At 43.1% G+C, this 17,011-nt stretch overlaps 2 protein-coding genes across 2 annotated transcripts; one reads left to right on the forward strand and one right to left on the reverse strand.

The window, feature by feature from the left end:
• Positions 1-4,102: 4,102 nt before the first annotated feature.
• LOC124271851 (glycoprotein 3-alpha-L-fucosyltransferase A-like) lies at positions 4,103-5,492 on the forward strand. Its single transcript, XM_046707002.1, has 2 exons — positions 4,103-4,617; positions 5,354-5,492. Exons 1-2 carry the CDS (start codon positions 4,103-4,105, stop codon positions 5,490-5,492), a joined length of 654 nt encoding a protein of 217 aa, XP_046562958.1.
• A 1,231-nt stretch (positions 5,493-6,723) lies between these two features.
• On the reverse strand, positions 6,724-14,537 carry LOC124271837. Its single transcript, XM_046706987.1, has 5 exons — positions 14,360-14,537; positions 13,994-14,275; positions 13,311-13,451; positions 12,017-12,061; positions 6,724-10,763 (listed from the first exon to the last, which is right to left on the reverse strand). Exons 2-5 carry the CDS (start codon positions 14,268-14,270, stop codon positions 6,907-6,909), a joined length of 4,320 nt encoding a protein of 1,439 aa, XP_046562943.1. The 5' UTR covers positions 14,271-14,275; positions 14,360-14,537; the 3' UTR covers positions 6,724-6,906.
• Positions 14,538-17,011: the final 2,474 nt, after the last annotated feature.

The following is a 17,011-nucleotide window of genomic DNA, read 5'->3' on the forward strand; positions in this document are numbered from 1 at the left end:
CGCACCACATGACTGACTGACTGACTGAGTTTGGTTTTACGCCGCTTTTAGCAATATTCCAGCAACATCACGGCGGGGGACACCAGAAATGGGCTTCACACATTGTACCCATGTGGGGATTCGAACCCGGGTTTTCGGCGTGACGAGCCAACGCTTTAAACACTAAGCTACCCCACCACCCCCGCACCACATGAACTACATGCTAGTTCTGAATGACCGTATAATACTTAGACTCCATCCAGTAATGTTCCCTGGGTATTGTGTCGTCTTGTCCCGTAAGGTGGGCTGGCCTAGTGGTTAAAGCGTTCGCTCGTCACGCCGAAAACCCGCGTTCGAAACCTCACATGGGTACAACGCGTGAAGCCCTTTCTGCTGTCCCCCGCCGTGATTTTGCTGGAATATTGCAAAAAGCGGCGTACTCAGTCAGTCACTCACTCACTCACTCTCCTCAAGGGTCTTTAATGTTCAAACCAACAATTCTGTTCTATGTCCCGACATCTGTATGTATATCCCCGGTCCATGGATTAGTCCATTTAGTCTTATCCTTCAACGTGTTAGATAAGTAAACAGTTTAGATTCTCTTACAGTGAAGTAGCACACAGTAGATTAGTCACAAGATCAGTTCACAACTACGTCAAGCAATGTGGAAAGTATATGCAGGTCAGTTATTCCATATTTTCCGACAATCCGCCGATCAAATATTGTATGAGTAGATTAACCTCCCATACGCGCTCACAGAATAGGTTACAACAGCCAATCGTTCTGTAGTTTGATGTGTTATCACTATGTATAAGAATTTGATTATGTAAAATGTTCCATTCCTCATGTCGTTATATACGACACAGAACAGCTTAAACACGAATTGCTTTAACGTAGTCGTTCAAATATATTGTCCAAAAAAGAAACGCATGGGTGCATTTTAACGAATTTAATCTCTTAACTTTAAAGGGAGATAACACATCCAATTCTTGATCAGTTGCAGCCAAATCTCACAGTATAACTGACTGAGTTTGGTTTTACGCCGCTTTTAGCAATCAGCAATATCACGGCGGGGGACACCAGAAATGGGCTTCACTCATTGTACCCATGTGGGTATTCGAACCCGGGTCATCGGCGTGACGAGCCAACGCTTTAACCACTAGACTACCCCACCGCCCCCTCACAGTATAAAAGATCGAATGCCTGTTAACATGTATAGCTGATATAAGATTCAATACGTGAAGGCGTCTGTTCCCAGTTTGGCGTTGTCCTCAGTGTCTGTTGTGGCCACCATGATCCACCACTACTGCTCTGCACCGTCTCGGCATGGACTGCTGGAATATGGCTAAAAGCGGCGTAAACTAAACTCACTCACTCACTAAATAAGTCTTTGAATTCGACTATGTAGAAATCTGGCCCATTCCTCTTGCATTCCTCAGTGTCTGTTGTGAGCACCATGATCCACAACTACTGCTCTGCACCGTCCCGGCGTGGACTGCTGGAATATGGCTAAAAGCGGCGTAAACTATACTCACTCACTCACTCACTAAATAAGTCTTTGAATTCGACTATGTAGAAATCTGGCCCATTCCTCTTGCAATGCATGCGACAGTTGATCTAACGTCTGGGGCGCCGGTTGACGTTCACGTACGCGTCGGTCGAGGTCATCTCACTAATGCTCGATGGGGTTGAGGTCGGGCGATGTGGAAGGCCATGGAATTACTGTGATGTTCTCATTCCGAATACTGAATTTAAGATACTTAATAGTTCCATTTGCTGTGTGAGACCCTAACCCTTGATGGAACAACTCCCTGTGGCGGTCAATGATCGGAATCCTTAAGATTTCGCCTCCGTACCGAATTTATAACAGTTAAATTGCCCTGAATGCGCACAAAGTAAGATTTCTGCGTGTAGGAAATGGCTCCCCTCATCATGACCTTACCACCACCATATCGGTCAACCTGGTTGAAGTAATTCTTGGCAAAACGTTCATTTCGACGTTGATAGACACGTACTCTTCCGCCACGGCTCTGTGGCAGAATGCGTGACTCGTCACTGAACCAGACACGTTGCCAGTTTTGTAGATTTATTGCACCTCTGGACCCGTCGATGTAGTCCTCACAGCACAGGGCATGGTTCGTTGTGTAAACGACTGACAGTGTTCTGGTGAACATTGAGGTCATCGTACAACGGCAGATTGAGACAGCAGACAAATTCAGCCGTCAAACCCACTCAGATACCAGGGGCGGTGGGGTAGCCTAGAGGTTAAAGTGGTCGCTCGTCACGCCAAAGACCCGGGTTCGATTTCCCACATGGGTACAATGTGTGAAGCCCATTTCTGGTGTCCTCTGCCGTTATACTGCTGGAATATTGATAAAAGCGGTGTAAAACTAGACTCACTCACTCAGATACCGAGACGAATAGGTCCCTGACTCTGAGGGTGTGGGTTCGAATCCCGGATGTGACCCAACCTAACAAAAGTACTAGAATCTGTACTTTAATGAGAAAGTGTAATCCCAAATTATAACATGTCTTACATTTGACCACTTTCTAAATGGCATTGCGTATTCATAGCTTTCAGCCGTGCGAGCCATGCCAATTTACACTTCTCAGAGGTACACAAAGCGAATGGTCTAGACTACTACCACTCTATTTTGCACTGTCATAGTGATACCTGTGTATACAATTGTATTGCTTTGTGAACTTATTTAATTTTAAAGGACTGTTCATTACATTACATTTGTTTGTTGTTTGTTGGTTTCAAACCCGGTTCCTTTACGGACTGTATTGTGATTCCTTTGCAGGAAGTTTTATTTATTTTTATACAATTAATTTTATAATACAATCGTTAGTTGTAAAACATTTTGTGGTTAGTTGGTTTGACACCGACTTCTTTTAGGGAGATTTCTGGTTAATCTATTGTATTAACTTACACATTAACACGTTCAACCGTCCTTGTCATCTCTTCTGAACCTCAGATGCTGTCGACACACAGAGCGGCGTGCCTGACGTTGACGTGGAAGCAAACCGCGCTGCACAATTTCGTTTTGTAACACAGTGGGACGAAGGGCCAGTTTCAATATTGATTCCTGACGGCATTGACAGATTCTGGACAACTGAGGCTATTGAGGGGTATCAGGCAGAGGGCTGACAGTGTGGAATCTGTGCTGCAGGAGAACTTCAAAAACTGATCATCTGTTGCAGCCATCGTGATTGGTTATCATTGGATGCCTGTCTGCGTTAACGGTGTGGTTGGAACTCGTTACACACAGCATCACCAACAATGACAAAATTGTGAGTACCTTCTTATAATGTTGATACCTAACAGACGAATATCATGCCTTCTCTGTGTGCATGCGCACGTGCGTGCGTGTGCATGTGTGACAAATTTCATATGTCATCCTTTTGTCAACTTGTCTAGCATCAATAGTCATGGACTTTGAACTTTTTGAAGTTTCTTGGTTGTCGTGCAAAGAGGTAAAGTACATTTGAATTGAATTAACTTTATACATTTGTCACTTACTTGGGGAAACCCAAAAATACCCCCCTTCCCGCCAACTCAGTTTTGCGAAAGAGGTTAACTTAAAAAAGAAGAAGCATATCTGACAAGCCTATCACTGCTGCTCATATATCTCCGTGTCTTTTCAGCACCTTCCGGTTGATAATTACAATATCAGCGGTAGTAGTCGGACTTCCGGTAGTGTTGTATCACTATGGAACGGTTAATGTCATCGGGATGCAAGGGAGAACCAAATTACGTCACCAATTTCAGAAACAGAACAAGTGGAATCTTACAAACGACGTGATAAAAAACAAAACAGAAGAAACCTTTAATTCTCCCAAGACGATTCTCTGGTACTTTCCACCGAGGTATATACCCAAAAATATTACAAGCAAAGTTCCCTTACCTGCATGCCCAGAGTCGAACTGTTTCGTGACGCGAAATAGAACATTTCTTCCAGAAAGTGATGCTGTCATATTTAACTCACAGTATATCGAAGGTGCCCTTCCCCCTCGGAAACCAGGTCAGGTGTGGATCTTCCACAACAGCGACGTCCCATACGTGAGGGCCTACAGCACACCGTATTATAGAAAACCATGGTCTTCTTCTTTCAACTGGACTATGACTTTTAGACACGACTCGGACATATTTCGACCCTATGGAGTACTCAGAAGAAGACAAAACATCCCTGTCAAGAACTATACCAGCATTGTTGAGAAGAAGACTGGTCTTGTAGCATGGATGGTGAGTAATTGTGAAGACTGGAGCAAGAGACGTTCATACGTCAAGGAGCTGCAGAAGCACATCCAGGTTGATATTTATGGATTTTGTGGAAAGAGGGTTTTTAAGAGAGACAGAAATAAAGACTGGATGGCACATCTGAATGAAACGTACAAGTTTTATTTGGCATTTGAAAACAATTTCTGTCTTGATTATATCAGTGAGAAGTTCTTCAGTTACTTTAACCTTGACCTTGTGACGGTTGTTCGAGGAGGGGGAGACTACTCTCGTGATGCTCCGCCTAAAACTTACCTGAATGTGGATAATTTCAAGTCCCCCAAAGAACTGGCTGATTACTTGTGGTTCTTGAACAACAACACTGACAGATATATCGATATCCTTAAGCGCAAGGAACAGTATTATTATCAAAATGAGGAGTATCTTTTCTTTTTAGCAGGCTCGTGGTACCTGGAAAGTTATTACGAGCAGGAACCATTGTGTGAGTTGTGCAGGAGACTGAGAGATATCACACACCACAGGAAAACCATTCCTGATATTTTGCCATGGTGGAAAAGGGGGCTTTGTCGAAATCCTGCTACATATATGTAATATCTGGATAATCAGAATACGGACTTGTTATTGTTAGTTTAACAGCTTATAGATTCACAATTATAATCATTGGTCTATTATGTATACACATGGAAAGAAATATCGCAACACTTACGATGTTAACCCCCATATATCATTTATGTTTCTTTGTATGAGTATGCTGACCCACCATTGATTTTAAATATGCACATGCTACGATCAAAGGCGAGCATGAATATGTGCACCTGTCATTAAGCAAATATAAAGTTTCAGTAAACTGTTCTTACAACTCGATAACTTGAATTCGTTGTTAATGGGCAAATGTGGAGTCTTCTCAACTGCTGATGGCAAGTTATGTGTATGCGTAATGCCAACCACAGATGACAAGTTATTTGTATGCGGAAAGCATTGAAGGTCATTGTTAGAGATGTAGGCTATCATCCATCGACAAAACAGCAAACTAGGACCGTCAGCGTTTAAGTCGACCACATGTGACAGCTGCTAGGGAGGATACAGCCATTTTTAGACTTCATCCGTTCATATCATGTGGTGTGTTAAAAACAGAGTGGCATCCACATTGTCGATTGTCCAACAGAATGGTTCGAAATCGCCTAAACTCGGTCATGGAGCCAGGCGAGCTATCAGAGGTCCGTTGTTATCCCCAGAACACAAAGCAGCACCACTAGCATTTTGTCAAGGTTGACGTCACTGGGAGGGTCCACTGGTCGGACGAGAGTCAATTTCTGTTCACAATAAATGGCCGAGCTCGGGTTTAGTAACAGAAACACTATATATATGGACAACAGAATATCTTGGCCAGGTGTCATTGATGGTGTGGGTGCCTCTCACATGACTGTAAATTTGATCTTGTGACTACCAGACAAAATCTGAATGGACAACGACACTTCACTGACATCCTAGACACGGTTGTTGTACCATATCTGGATGATGCTTGGAGCCACATTCCCAAAACTGTGTCCAGTCGCCGGGTCTCTGTCGCCTCACATGTATCAACGCAATCGGTGGTCACATCCGAAATTGGTTTGGTTAACCGAGTGTTTTCACCATCCAACGTTTAAGGCTTTTCGTTCTGTATTATGCCACTAAATATGAAATATTGATCCGACAAATGACCAAATATTATTAACATTTACACTACTATATTTGATGCATTTTACCTCTGCCTTGTTCCATATTTATGTAGGCCGACAAGCCATGTCTTGGGTCACTGAGAGAAGTCACACACTGTCTCCCTTCGTCCTGTCACGTATTTCCTTTTAGCAACACATTCTCGGGACATCAAGCATGCCCACCGAGCAATTCATCTCACTAACATCAAACACGAACTTCTAAATATACATTGAAAGATAAAGTGATACATTTCTTTCCATATTGATACCTCTGTTAAACTGAGTCGATTGAAGGCTCCGATTACACCATGAGCATGTACATGGGAAGCATTGTCAAATAGCGCTGGCATCAGATGTTCGCGAATCCTGCCCAACCAGTGACACACTTGCACAGTTAAGTCAGGTGTTCTTCCGAAAAGAACATGAGAATATATCATATAATAATATCGTGCATGTAAAAAGGGACCAGCATTGAACATTTTTTAGTTATGGATGCATCAAATGGAAATGTCCTCAGCCTGGCCGAAATTAATCTCTTTAAAAACTTTACTAATGGCTTTCAAATGTTAACACCCTGATCCGTTGGTTGGTTGTTGTTTAACGCCACACTCAGCAGTATTCCAGCTATAGGGCCTGTAAATAATCGAGTCTGGACCAGACAATCCAGTGATCAACAGTATGAGCATCGATCTACGCAATTGGGATACGATGACATGTGTCAACCAAGTCAGCGAGCCTGACCATCCGATCCGTTAGTCGCCTCTTACGGCAAGCACGGGTTACTGAAGACCAATTCTAACCTGGATCTTCACGGGTGAGTGAGTGAGTGGGTGGGGTTAACACTCTGAATCTCTATTTCACGTTTATGCTCCCGTCTGAGCATAAAAATGACGATGTCATTTTACATTTGCTTTACATTGTCTTTTTGAAAACTTCACTCGTGCCTTCCATGTTATAACTCTGATAAAAGACACGTCTTGTTCTGGTTCAAGTTTGAGAATTAAAATCCTGAAGTAACTTTACAGTAGCAGAACAGTCACTTGCTTTGATTGCATATTGCAGGGGAGTAGAACCCTCCTTGTCTTCTACTCTCGGATCAGCGCCGTTCTGTAGGAGGATTTCCACCGTACGTTTACACCTTTTGTGCCTTGCTGCATAATGTAATGGCGTCAAGCCATCATTGTCTTGTAAATTAACGTCAGCTTCCCTCTCAATGAGTACCTCAACATACGCTTCATAGCCATACTGCTCAGCTGCATAGTGTAACGGAGTACAACCACCTGCATCACGTACTAGAGGGTCAGCGCCTCTATCTAAGAGCAGCTCCATTGGCCCTGTACCACAATACTGTTTTGCAGCGTAATGTAAGGGGGTACGCCCATGCATATCTCGTGTAGACAGACCAGCATCCTTCTGCAGCAGCACCTCCATACTTTCTTCACATCCCTTCTGTGTTGCATAATGCAAAGGAATATGACCTTCTTTGTCTTGAGTACAAGGATCCGCACCTTGGTCTAGAAACAATTCAACAGTGTCCTCACAGTCGCTTTCGTCAGCTGCACAGTGTAATGGGGTGCATCCTTGGTTGTTCCGTGCATTTAAATCGGCTCCTTTTTCCAGGAGCAGCCTGGTGGTATCTCCTCCATCACTCTCTCTTGCTGCAACATGTAAGGGTGTACAGCCATCTTTATCTCGGGCATCCAGATCAGCACCCTTTTCCAGAAGGATTTCAATGTTTTCTTCAACACCATCGTCCAATACTGCATAGTGTAGGGGAGTGCAGTTGTTGCAGTCTCTTGCATTTGGATCAGCACCTTTCTCGATCAGTAAATACAAATCTTGCCCCCTACCAGTTTGTTTGGCTAAATAGTGCAATGGAAAACACTCATTTTTATCTTGAAGGAATTGATCAGTACCCTTTTCTAACAGAAAATTCACAATGTATGAATCAATTACTTTATATGAAAATACTTCTGAGTGAGTTTGGGTCTTTCCGCATGCAATATGCAGGAGTGATGTTCCCTCGTTGTCTTGAGTATTGGTGTCCAATCCCATATCTACAAACAGTTCCACAACCTCCTCATCTCCAGACTCTACAGCATAGAACAAGACTGTCCTACCTAGACTATCCTCTACATGCACGGATATGTTATGGGTGTCCTTAAAGTAAATGATTTTCTCCAGAGGGTCCATTCTTGAACTTGCAGCAAAATGAATCACATTTCTTCCACCGCTGTCTATTGCTTCGACACTGGCACCTTTAGAAACAAGATATCTGATTGTGTCCAGATCACATTTGTCTATGGCGTTGTGCAACGGTGTTCTTCCTTCTGTGTCAGTCTGGTTTAGATTTGCACTTTTCTCACACAGATATCTCATAGTGTCCACATCTCCATACCTTGCGGCCTTATGGAGACAGGTCTCGCCATTTCTGTCCTTTTCGTTGACATCACTCCCTGCCTTGGTAAGGATTTGAACTGATTCCAAATAGGATTGTTGCAGGTCTTCTTTAAAGAAGAGATCCCCAAGTGCTTCATTGTAAAGATGCGTAAAAGCTGTGAAGCCCCATTTGTCCTTATCAGACACACATGCTCCTTTTTCTAGCAGTGTTTCCAAGGTTTCAAGATGCATTGCCTCAGCAGCTCGGTGAAGCAGTGTGCTCCCCAGATAATCCCTTTGTCTTACATCAGATTCTGACTTTATAAGGTGTTTTAGGCAATTAAAATTCTCATGCTTGAAAGCTTCGTCAAATGCATTTTCTCCTTCAAAATAGTCTGAATGAGATTGTGATCGATTCAGGAACTCTGCCGGAGATATGTCCTTCTCCTTGAAATATTTCAGGAGTTTCTGCACGTTGTCTTCGCCACCATACGCTGCTGCTTCCTGTAAGGCTGTAGTTTTCCTCTCATACTTGTAATCCCTGTAAGTCTTCAAAGGATTAACATCCGGCTGTGCAAGGAAGAATCTAAGAATTGCATCATCTGGGTGGCCTGCTGACAACCACACCAGATAACTTGTGTCACTGTGGCATCCTGTTGAAAACAATGATTGCACAACACCGAGATAACGAGAGGCGTCTTTGCCATGTCTCAAAGCAGGACTTCTTTCGGCAGGAGGTGTTCTGCCTAGATCCATCAGAAGTGTTTCCAAACACTTCTTGAACATCTTGGAGCTTTTATTTTCTTGCAGCTTGGCGACAAGCATATCTACTGCAGGAGAATGACCAGACATCACAGCAAGGCCGAACAGATCCCCGAGATCACTTATGCTTTCCAGCTTGTTCCACACATAAGAACGGATTGCGTCAGTTATGTTTTCTTCCATACATTCAGATTGACAGTACGCCCTTAAACAGCTCTCATCAGCAACTGTTCCCATCCTAAGCAGATCCAAAGCAGCACTTGTGTCGTCTGTGTATATAGCACATGCCAAGCAGTTAGGAAGGTCGAGTGGAACATTTGTGATTCGTGTTTTGACATAGTTGAAGACATTAGCAATCTTTTTCAGAACGACAGCAGAGAAGAGTGTACAGTATGAAAACAACTGCACTGTACCTTCTATCATAAATGGGTGTGGAGAGGTTACAGTTGTGGAGTTGTGTTCCTGTTTCAGAAGACTTGTCATCTTATCACCAGTCCATGTTTCTAACAGCTGGTGCACGAATTCCTCGTGGTGGAAAGAGGGGTGGCACAGAATATCAACATAGTCTTCAGACATAAGAAGCTCTGTAATTCGACCAGCAAATGCAGGAAAATACTGGTCTGACAGACACAACATACTGTCAGATGTGTCTGTGTCTGTTAAGCTAGTTCTAACTAACTCTACCAACATGTTCGTTGGACAAATGTCAATGCATATATCAGGATACCTCTTTGAAATGCTGACGAAAACGGCGTCAAACACAGACTGGTGCTGAAACTGATATCCATCGTCCGAGCAATGAAGGTACATGCCACACAGAGAGTCTGACTTCTTAGCTATGTCACAGAGTGTAAGACTGTCTGAGATATTGTTACAACATTCCCGGAGGTTGGCTATCAGTGGTTTTATTTGACATTTTAGAGGGTCAAGCTGTTCATTGCCTAAGTTCCCGCCAGTCATTAACACAAGCAGGAGGACCAGGTAGCCAGCACCGTCACATTCCTGTAGGATATCTACATCCTCCAGAATAAATTCATGAGGCTTTTCAAAAAAAGCAACCCCTTTCTTCTGTGCACCCTTACTATTTGCAAAATAGGTACAGCACTGGGGAAATCCAAGAGATATATCTATATCCACAATGTCATCCATATCCTTTTCATCTATTTTGCATATTGTTTTCAACATTTTCCTTTTCTCATTTGCTGTTAAGGAATGTTTGATTCCATCCAGGTTTAAAACATGTGCTTTCTTGATGAGTTCACACTTTTTCAACTGATGCTTACACAATGCAGATATTTCTGATCTTGATATAAATATGAACATTATGTGCCCGGTTAAAGCATGTGGCCACATCACATCAAAATATCTCTCACATGCTTCTACCTGTTGTGGATCAAGATTATTCGAGCCAAATATATCATCAAACAGCACAATATATCCCCCATTCAAATTGCTGTCATCATTGGATGAATTCCGGGGAATTAAATCCCACTGTTTCCATGACGACAATTTTACTGGTGTCCTTCCGGTTAACTTAGACATGTTGGACATAAGATGCAGCCCCAGCGTAGATTTTCCAGATCCAGACATTCCTTCTATGACGAGCACCTTGCATTGCTTGAGACTACGCATGGCGGACCTCCCGGCTCTGGTTGAGATGTACGGCTTTAAGGTGACGTTTGTGAGCAATAACCACGTTGAACCTAAAACATCGAATTGAGTGTTACTTTAAAACAAATATATAATTTGATATACCCTACCATCATAATCCAAAATGTATTTAAAGGCTTGTTGTTGTCTGATTTGATTTGGTTTGGTTTGGTTTTGATATAGTTTGTTTATCTGGTTTTTTCGTCTTGTTTTGTTTGTCTTTTGGTTTGTTTTTGGTTTTTGGAGGGGATCGGAGGGGGTGGGGTATTATTTCTGTATTGGGTCGGGGTGTCTCAGGATCCGCCACTGTGTTACCCGATTGTTTGTGTGCTCGGTGGCACATATGGACTTTCTTTTACCTTCCTCAGTTGTCATCGCCGTGTTATGTTTTAAGATATTGAGATTGTCATCGAAGAGGGACACTATGGCTGAATCCAATTTCCATGTTGTAATTGTCGCCCTATGTGAAACTCAGACATTCATCTGCCACATTAGGAACATTGCTGACACCAACATTCAGATACATACATGGCCTACATCCGTGCTCGTGGATTTCAACAACGTGGGCAACATCGGAGACCTGCATCACTTAGTGCTTTCCTCCATCATTAAGGTTAAACAGCGTGATGCAACTGACTACTGTTCAGTGAGTGAGTGAGTGAGTGAGTTTAGTTTTACGCCACACTCAGAAATATTCCAGCTATATGGCGGTGGTCTGTAAATATTCGAATCTGGACCAGACAATCCAGTGATCAACAGCATGAGCATCGATCTACACAATTGGGAACCGATGACATGTGTCAACCCAGTCAGCGTGCCTGACCACCCGATCCCGTTAGTCGCCTCTTACGACAAGCATGGGTTACTGAAGATTGATTCTAATCCGGATCTTGAGGGTCGACTACTGTTCAAAGCGGCGTTAAACCCAGCTCACTCACTCATACACTCTTGAGGGGCGGTGGGGTAGCCTAGTGGTTAAAGCGTCCGCTCGTCACACTCGTCACACTGTACATAATGTGTGAAGCCCATTACTGGTGTCCCCATCGTGATATTGCTGGAACATTGCTAAAAGCAGCGTAAAACCATACTCACTCACTCACTCACTCACTCTTGAAGACTCAAACCCTTATTCGTTTCTCAAGAACATTTCCCTGTTAAAACAACCATAGCTGTCTTCTTTGAAACAATGAATATTTAAATGAATTCTGTTCTGTCCTCTCGGATCTGGTGACACTGGTTTCAAAATATGTACATCGCTCAGTATGCGGAGTCACAGGTTTGATCGTAATAGCCCAGAAATACTCACCAACGATGTTTTCAAAGTGAGATGGGTGGGCCTCTGTAGTTCCATCTGTAGACACAAACAGGTTCAACATTTACAGGGCTAACCTCTCATTACGCTCTTACAAGCGAGATATGTTATTATAAAAGCACATAGTTATGTCTTCATACATATTTTTATCCGCGTAATCTCAAGAGAGGGAATTTATGGATAGAAATATATTTAAAAAACTAGCTACGTGCTTAAATAATAACGTCTCTCGTTTATGGGTGCGTAATGAGATGTCAACCCTGTAAATCTTTATCACAAAGGAAAGAAATTAAGAGTGTCAACTTTTTTACTTTACGATGAAGACGTAAGTCTATGCTACGAAGCGAAACCAACCATCATCCCACCCAATCATCCAATCATTAAGAGCATATTTTCACTGGAACCCAAAGTTTCATGCGTTTTCAAAAACACGTGGAATGAAATAATCTGCCTTTACAGGGCTAACATCTCATTATGCACTCACAAGCGAGAGAATTATTCTGGAATCGCGTCTTAGCTATGTTATTTCTATCAGTTTAATCACAAGGGAGAGAACTTCTAAACAGTCAAGAGTTACAGGGTGATCCGGTCTCTGTATGAAGATGTTGCTACCGCCTACACAACTAACCCCATACATGTCTTTTAAACTCGGGGCTGTGGGGTAGCTTAGTGGTTAAAGCGTCACGCTGAAGACCCGGGTTCGAATCCCAACATGGGTACAATGTGTGAGCCCATTTCAGGTGTCCCCCGCCGTGATGTTCCTGGAATATTGCTAAAAGCAGCCCAAAAATAAACTCACTCAGTCAGTCAGTCGGTCTTTTAAACTCGATTCTCAGCAATTTTGGCATGGTCATTGCTACCTGTTAACGGCAAAACATTTTCTCAGTTTATTCAAATGTGATGTGTGATAGGAGAACAGGCGTTAATACCCTTACATTCACCAGAACCCTGAAACCTGTGTTATGTTTCAGATTTGGCACAGTGTTTCGACAACCTAAAACCGTCACAGCTTGATTATTTACATGTCGACGTAATATAGTGTGTGAGTGAGTTTAGTTTTACGCCACGTTTAGCAATATTCCAGCAATATCACGGCGGGTGACACCAGAAATGGGCTTCACACATTGTACCCATGTCGGGAATCGAACCCGGGTCTTCGGTGTGACGAGCGAAAGCTTTATCCACTAAGCTACCTGCTGACGTTATAATATGTAGTATATTTCTGATTACGAAAAAAACAAACAAATAGTAAAACTGACATAATAAAACCACGGAAATAGATACATACCTTTGTATATGACTTTGTTGATATATGAAGTTTCAGAAGCGATGGTTGCAGTGTCGGATTGAATATCGTTTATTACCGTTGGTCTGTCACAGCTTGTGATATAATTGCTGACTGCAGATGTCGCCTCTGTTTGTGAAGTACCTGAAAGTATGTTTTGAGCGGCTTATTGATTTTAGCAACGATTTGAACAGAAAGTAAGTCATATCAGAAAGCGTCAGGTGGCAGCAGGAGGCCATGTCTAGCCCGGACCCCGGATCTCTTCATCTGTGAAACCTAAGAACATGGTGCTAAAAACACCATCATCAGAATCCTGACCAATCCACTAATGAATGGACCTAACATATCCCAAGGGTCAACACTTGAGAACCTTCTTTAAAAACATACCTAGCGTTCAAGGTGTTATGACAATACATCAGCCGACATGTTTAGCCCGCAAAGGCGTACCCAGGAAATAAATTAAGTGTAGGCATAAAAAAAAAAAAATCCAGAATAACATTTGACTTCATATGCGCTGTCCGATAATGATGTAAGCTACGCATGTTTGTTTACGGTCGTTGAATCTAGTTATAGAAGCTCTAGGTCTAAAGCACTACTGCTTTACGTGCAGCAAATCCTCTGCTGTCATAGAAGACAGTATTTCCAATTTTTTTATATATTGTGTTATTTTTCACCTCCTGATGTACCTGTGGTAGTTCCTCCTCTTGAAAGACCAAGTTGCTCCTGGACAGCTTCCGAATCCTGCCTACGATCTCTGCCACCAGGGACACATCCTGACGTATCTGGGATGATTCCAGTTCCTGACAGACCAAGGTGCTCCTGAACAGCTTTCTGCTCTGTATCACCAGGTCGTGTTCCGAACCAGCTTTCTTGTTCCGCGTCACATAACCGTTTGGGCCTTGTTGGAATAGAATCACTTGTGATTTCGTCCCGGTTGGTCCTCTTCTCCGTTGATCTGTCCATGATGGCTGCAAAATGACGATGTGACGTAAAACCCAACTGAACCCATGATGAAGCTACTTGTCAGCACATGCTAAAGTACACAGCCTTACCTTCATTGTGCAGGCTCTGAAGTACAGAAAGAGGCCATCGGTTGTACAAAGCGATCAGCACCAGTTACAGAAACTTGGTTCAGGACTTTGATCTATCTATATGAAAGGTCTGCGACTCAAGCAATTACAACATTCTATGTCATATTTGCGGACGAGCGAGTGTTGTTTTACACTGCAAACCGCTATGACAGCGTGTAAATAAAAGAGTTGACAAAGCAACGATTGGTGCCGTCGTGGTCGAGGTCATACACGGACAATCCGATCCTCATTTTAATCCCCTTAAACAACAATCTTGGTGTACTGGGGACATACGATATTAGCTCACATACTGTTCTTGTTGAGTTCCCTCTTCACAGTGTATTGTATACAAGCCGCACCATTCAATAGTCACTGTATTGTCATGCGCGTTCAGTGTTACTGCACATGTGAATAATCAATATATCACACACTAGAATATGTGATATATATCATGTGTTCAAAACATGTATTTATATTACTTACGTGCTAGTAAGTCCAAGTTTGTTTATCAGGTAATCATTACAAACGAACAGGACCCCATTCGTAACACGGAGGAAGTGTCGGCTACACGGATTTCCGCTGTGGCGTCATCACTGCCATAAATATATGTTGATGGTAGCTGTTGGCTGAAGATGTCGCCTCAAGGGCTATAGACGTGGGTGATCGGTACTTGGGACGTGTTTTGCGTTAAAGAGCACTCAAACACGACAAAAATCACAAGATACTAAAATCCTACTCTTATAGTAATTGTAAATAAAATCTCTTGTTGAGACGGTTGTCATGTCAGAAGAGAGCGATTGGGTAGACTAGTGGTCAAGGCGTCCGCTCGTCACGCTGAACATCCGAGTTCGATTCCAAACATGAGTACAATGTGTGAAGCCCATTTCTGGTGTCCCCCGTCGTGATATTGCTGAAATATTGCTAAAAGCGACGTAATGAAGCATATTTCAGTGACCGCGCATGAATACAGTGTTGATGTAGTGTCTAATTGTAAGCAACCGTGTTTGTTCACATTATCACCAAACATATCACAGTCAATTCCTTACCTGGTTATAAAGCAGACGATCCGTGAAGACCCCGGGATAGAATTGGTCTTCGACAAACAATGCTTGTTGCAAGAGGCGACTCGCGGGATCGGATGGTCACGCTCGCTGACTTACGTCATCGTGTCCCTATTGTGTAGATCGATGCCCATGCTGCGGATCACTGGTTTGTCCGGTCCAGTCACGATTATTTATAGACTGACACCATTAGCCTGGAATATTGCTGAGCCCGGCGTTAAACAACAAACAAATGTAAAGCAGACACTGAACCAAGGAAAGGAGATTTAAAAGTAGTTCCTGCTAGCGTCCCTCATTTGCATATTTTCCATTGTCCATTGTTGCGTGCCGGAAACCTATTATGGTGGTGTCGCGTATCACTTCTCGCTCTCCTCCATCTAGCCGCCAACTCACTCACCCACTCAAACACCCACCCAGCCACTCACTCACCCATTCACTCATCCGAAAAACTCAATCACCCATTTATTCACCATAACACTCACGCACCCAATCACTCACTTTGTACAATCAGGGATAGCCTTGCTCCAAGGCTGTAACGAATGCTGAGCCCATGGATGTATAGTAATTCTATCCTTTAAAGAGGCAAGTCTAGATAAGTGGACCACTAGTCTTGCTCCAAGGCTGTACTGAATGCTAGGCCCATGGATGTGAGGTAATTCTATCCTTAAAGAGGCAAGTCTAGATAAGTGGACCACTAGCCTTGCTCCAAGGCTGTGCTGAATGCTGAGCCCATAGATGTATAGTAATTCTATCCTTAAAGAGGCAAGTCTAGATAAGTGGGCCACTAGCCTTGCTCCAAGGCTGTACTGAATGCTGAGCCCATGGATGTATAGTAATTCTATCCTTAAAGAGGCAAGTCTAGATAAGCGGACCACTAGCCTTGCTCCAAGGCTGTACTGAATGCTGAGCCCATAGATGTATAGTAATTCTATCCTTAAAGAGGCAAGTCTAGATAAGTGGACCACTAGCCTTGCTCCAAGGCTGTACTGAATGCTGAGCCCATGGATGTATAGTAATTCTATCCTTAAAGAGGCAAGTCTAGATAAGTGGACCACTAGCCTTGCTCCAAGGCTGTACTGAATGCTAAACCCATGGATGTATAGTAATTCTATCCTTAAAGAGGCAAGTCTAGATAAGTGGACCACTAGCCTTGCTCCAAGGCTGTACTGAATGCTAGGCCCATGGATGTATAGTAATTCTATCCTTAAAGAGGCAAGTCTAGATAAGTGGACCACTAGCCTTGCTCCAAGGCTGTACTGAATGCTAAACCCATGGATGTATAGTAATTCTATCCTTAAAGAGGCAAGTCTAGATAAGTGGACCACTAGCCTTGCTCCAAGGCTGTACTGAATGCTGAGCCCATGGATGTGTAGTAATTCTATCCTTAAAGAGGCAAGTCTAGATAAGTGGACCACTAGCCTTGCTCCAAGGCTGTACTGAATGCTAGACCCATGGGTGTATAGTAATTCTATCCTTAAAGAGGCAAGTTTAGATAAGTGGACCACTAGTCTTGTTCCAAGGCTGTACTGAATGCTAGGCCCATGGATGTGAGGTAATTCTATCCATAAAGAGG

The sequence above is a fragment of the Haliotis rubra genome, unplaced genomic scaffold, assembly GCF_003918875.1.
Source record: "Haliotis rubra isolate DU_JTF1 unplaced genomic scaffold, ASM391887v1 Scf164, whole genome shotgun sequence".
Classification (NCBI taxonomy): domain Eukaryota; kingdom Metazoa; phylum Mollusca; class Gastropoda; order Lepetellida; family Haliotidae; genus Haliotis; species Haliotis rubra.

Excerpts from the sequence above, each read along its gene's own strand:
- LOC124271851 (XM_046707002.1), top strand. The coding sequence starts at position 4,103 with ATGACTTTTAGACACGACTCGGACATATTTCGACCCTATGGAGTACTC. Across the intron at positions 4,618-5,353 it reads ATCCTTAAGCGCAAGGAACA|AGTGGCATCCACATTGTCGA; the intron begins GTATTATTATCA and ends TGTTAAAAACAG.
- LOC124271837 (XM_046706987.1), bottom strand. The coding sequence starts at position 14,270 with ATGGACAGATCAACGGAGAAGAGGACCAACCGGGACGAAATCACAAGT. Across the intron at positions 13,452-13,993 it reads AAGAGGAGGAACTACCACAG|GTACTTCACAAACAGAGGCG; the intron begins GTACATCAGGAG and ends ACATACTTTCAG. Across the intron at positions 12,062-13,310 it reads CAACAAAGTCATATACAAAG|ATGGAACTACAGAGGCCCAC; the intron begins GTATGTATCTAT and ends TTGTGTCTACAG.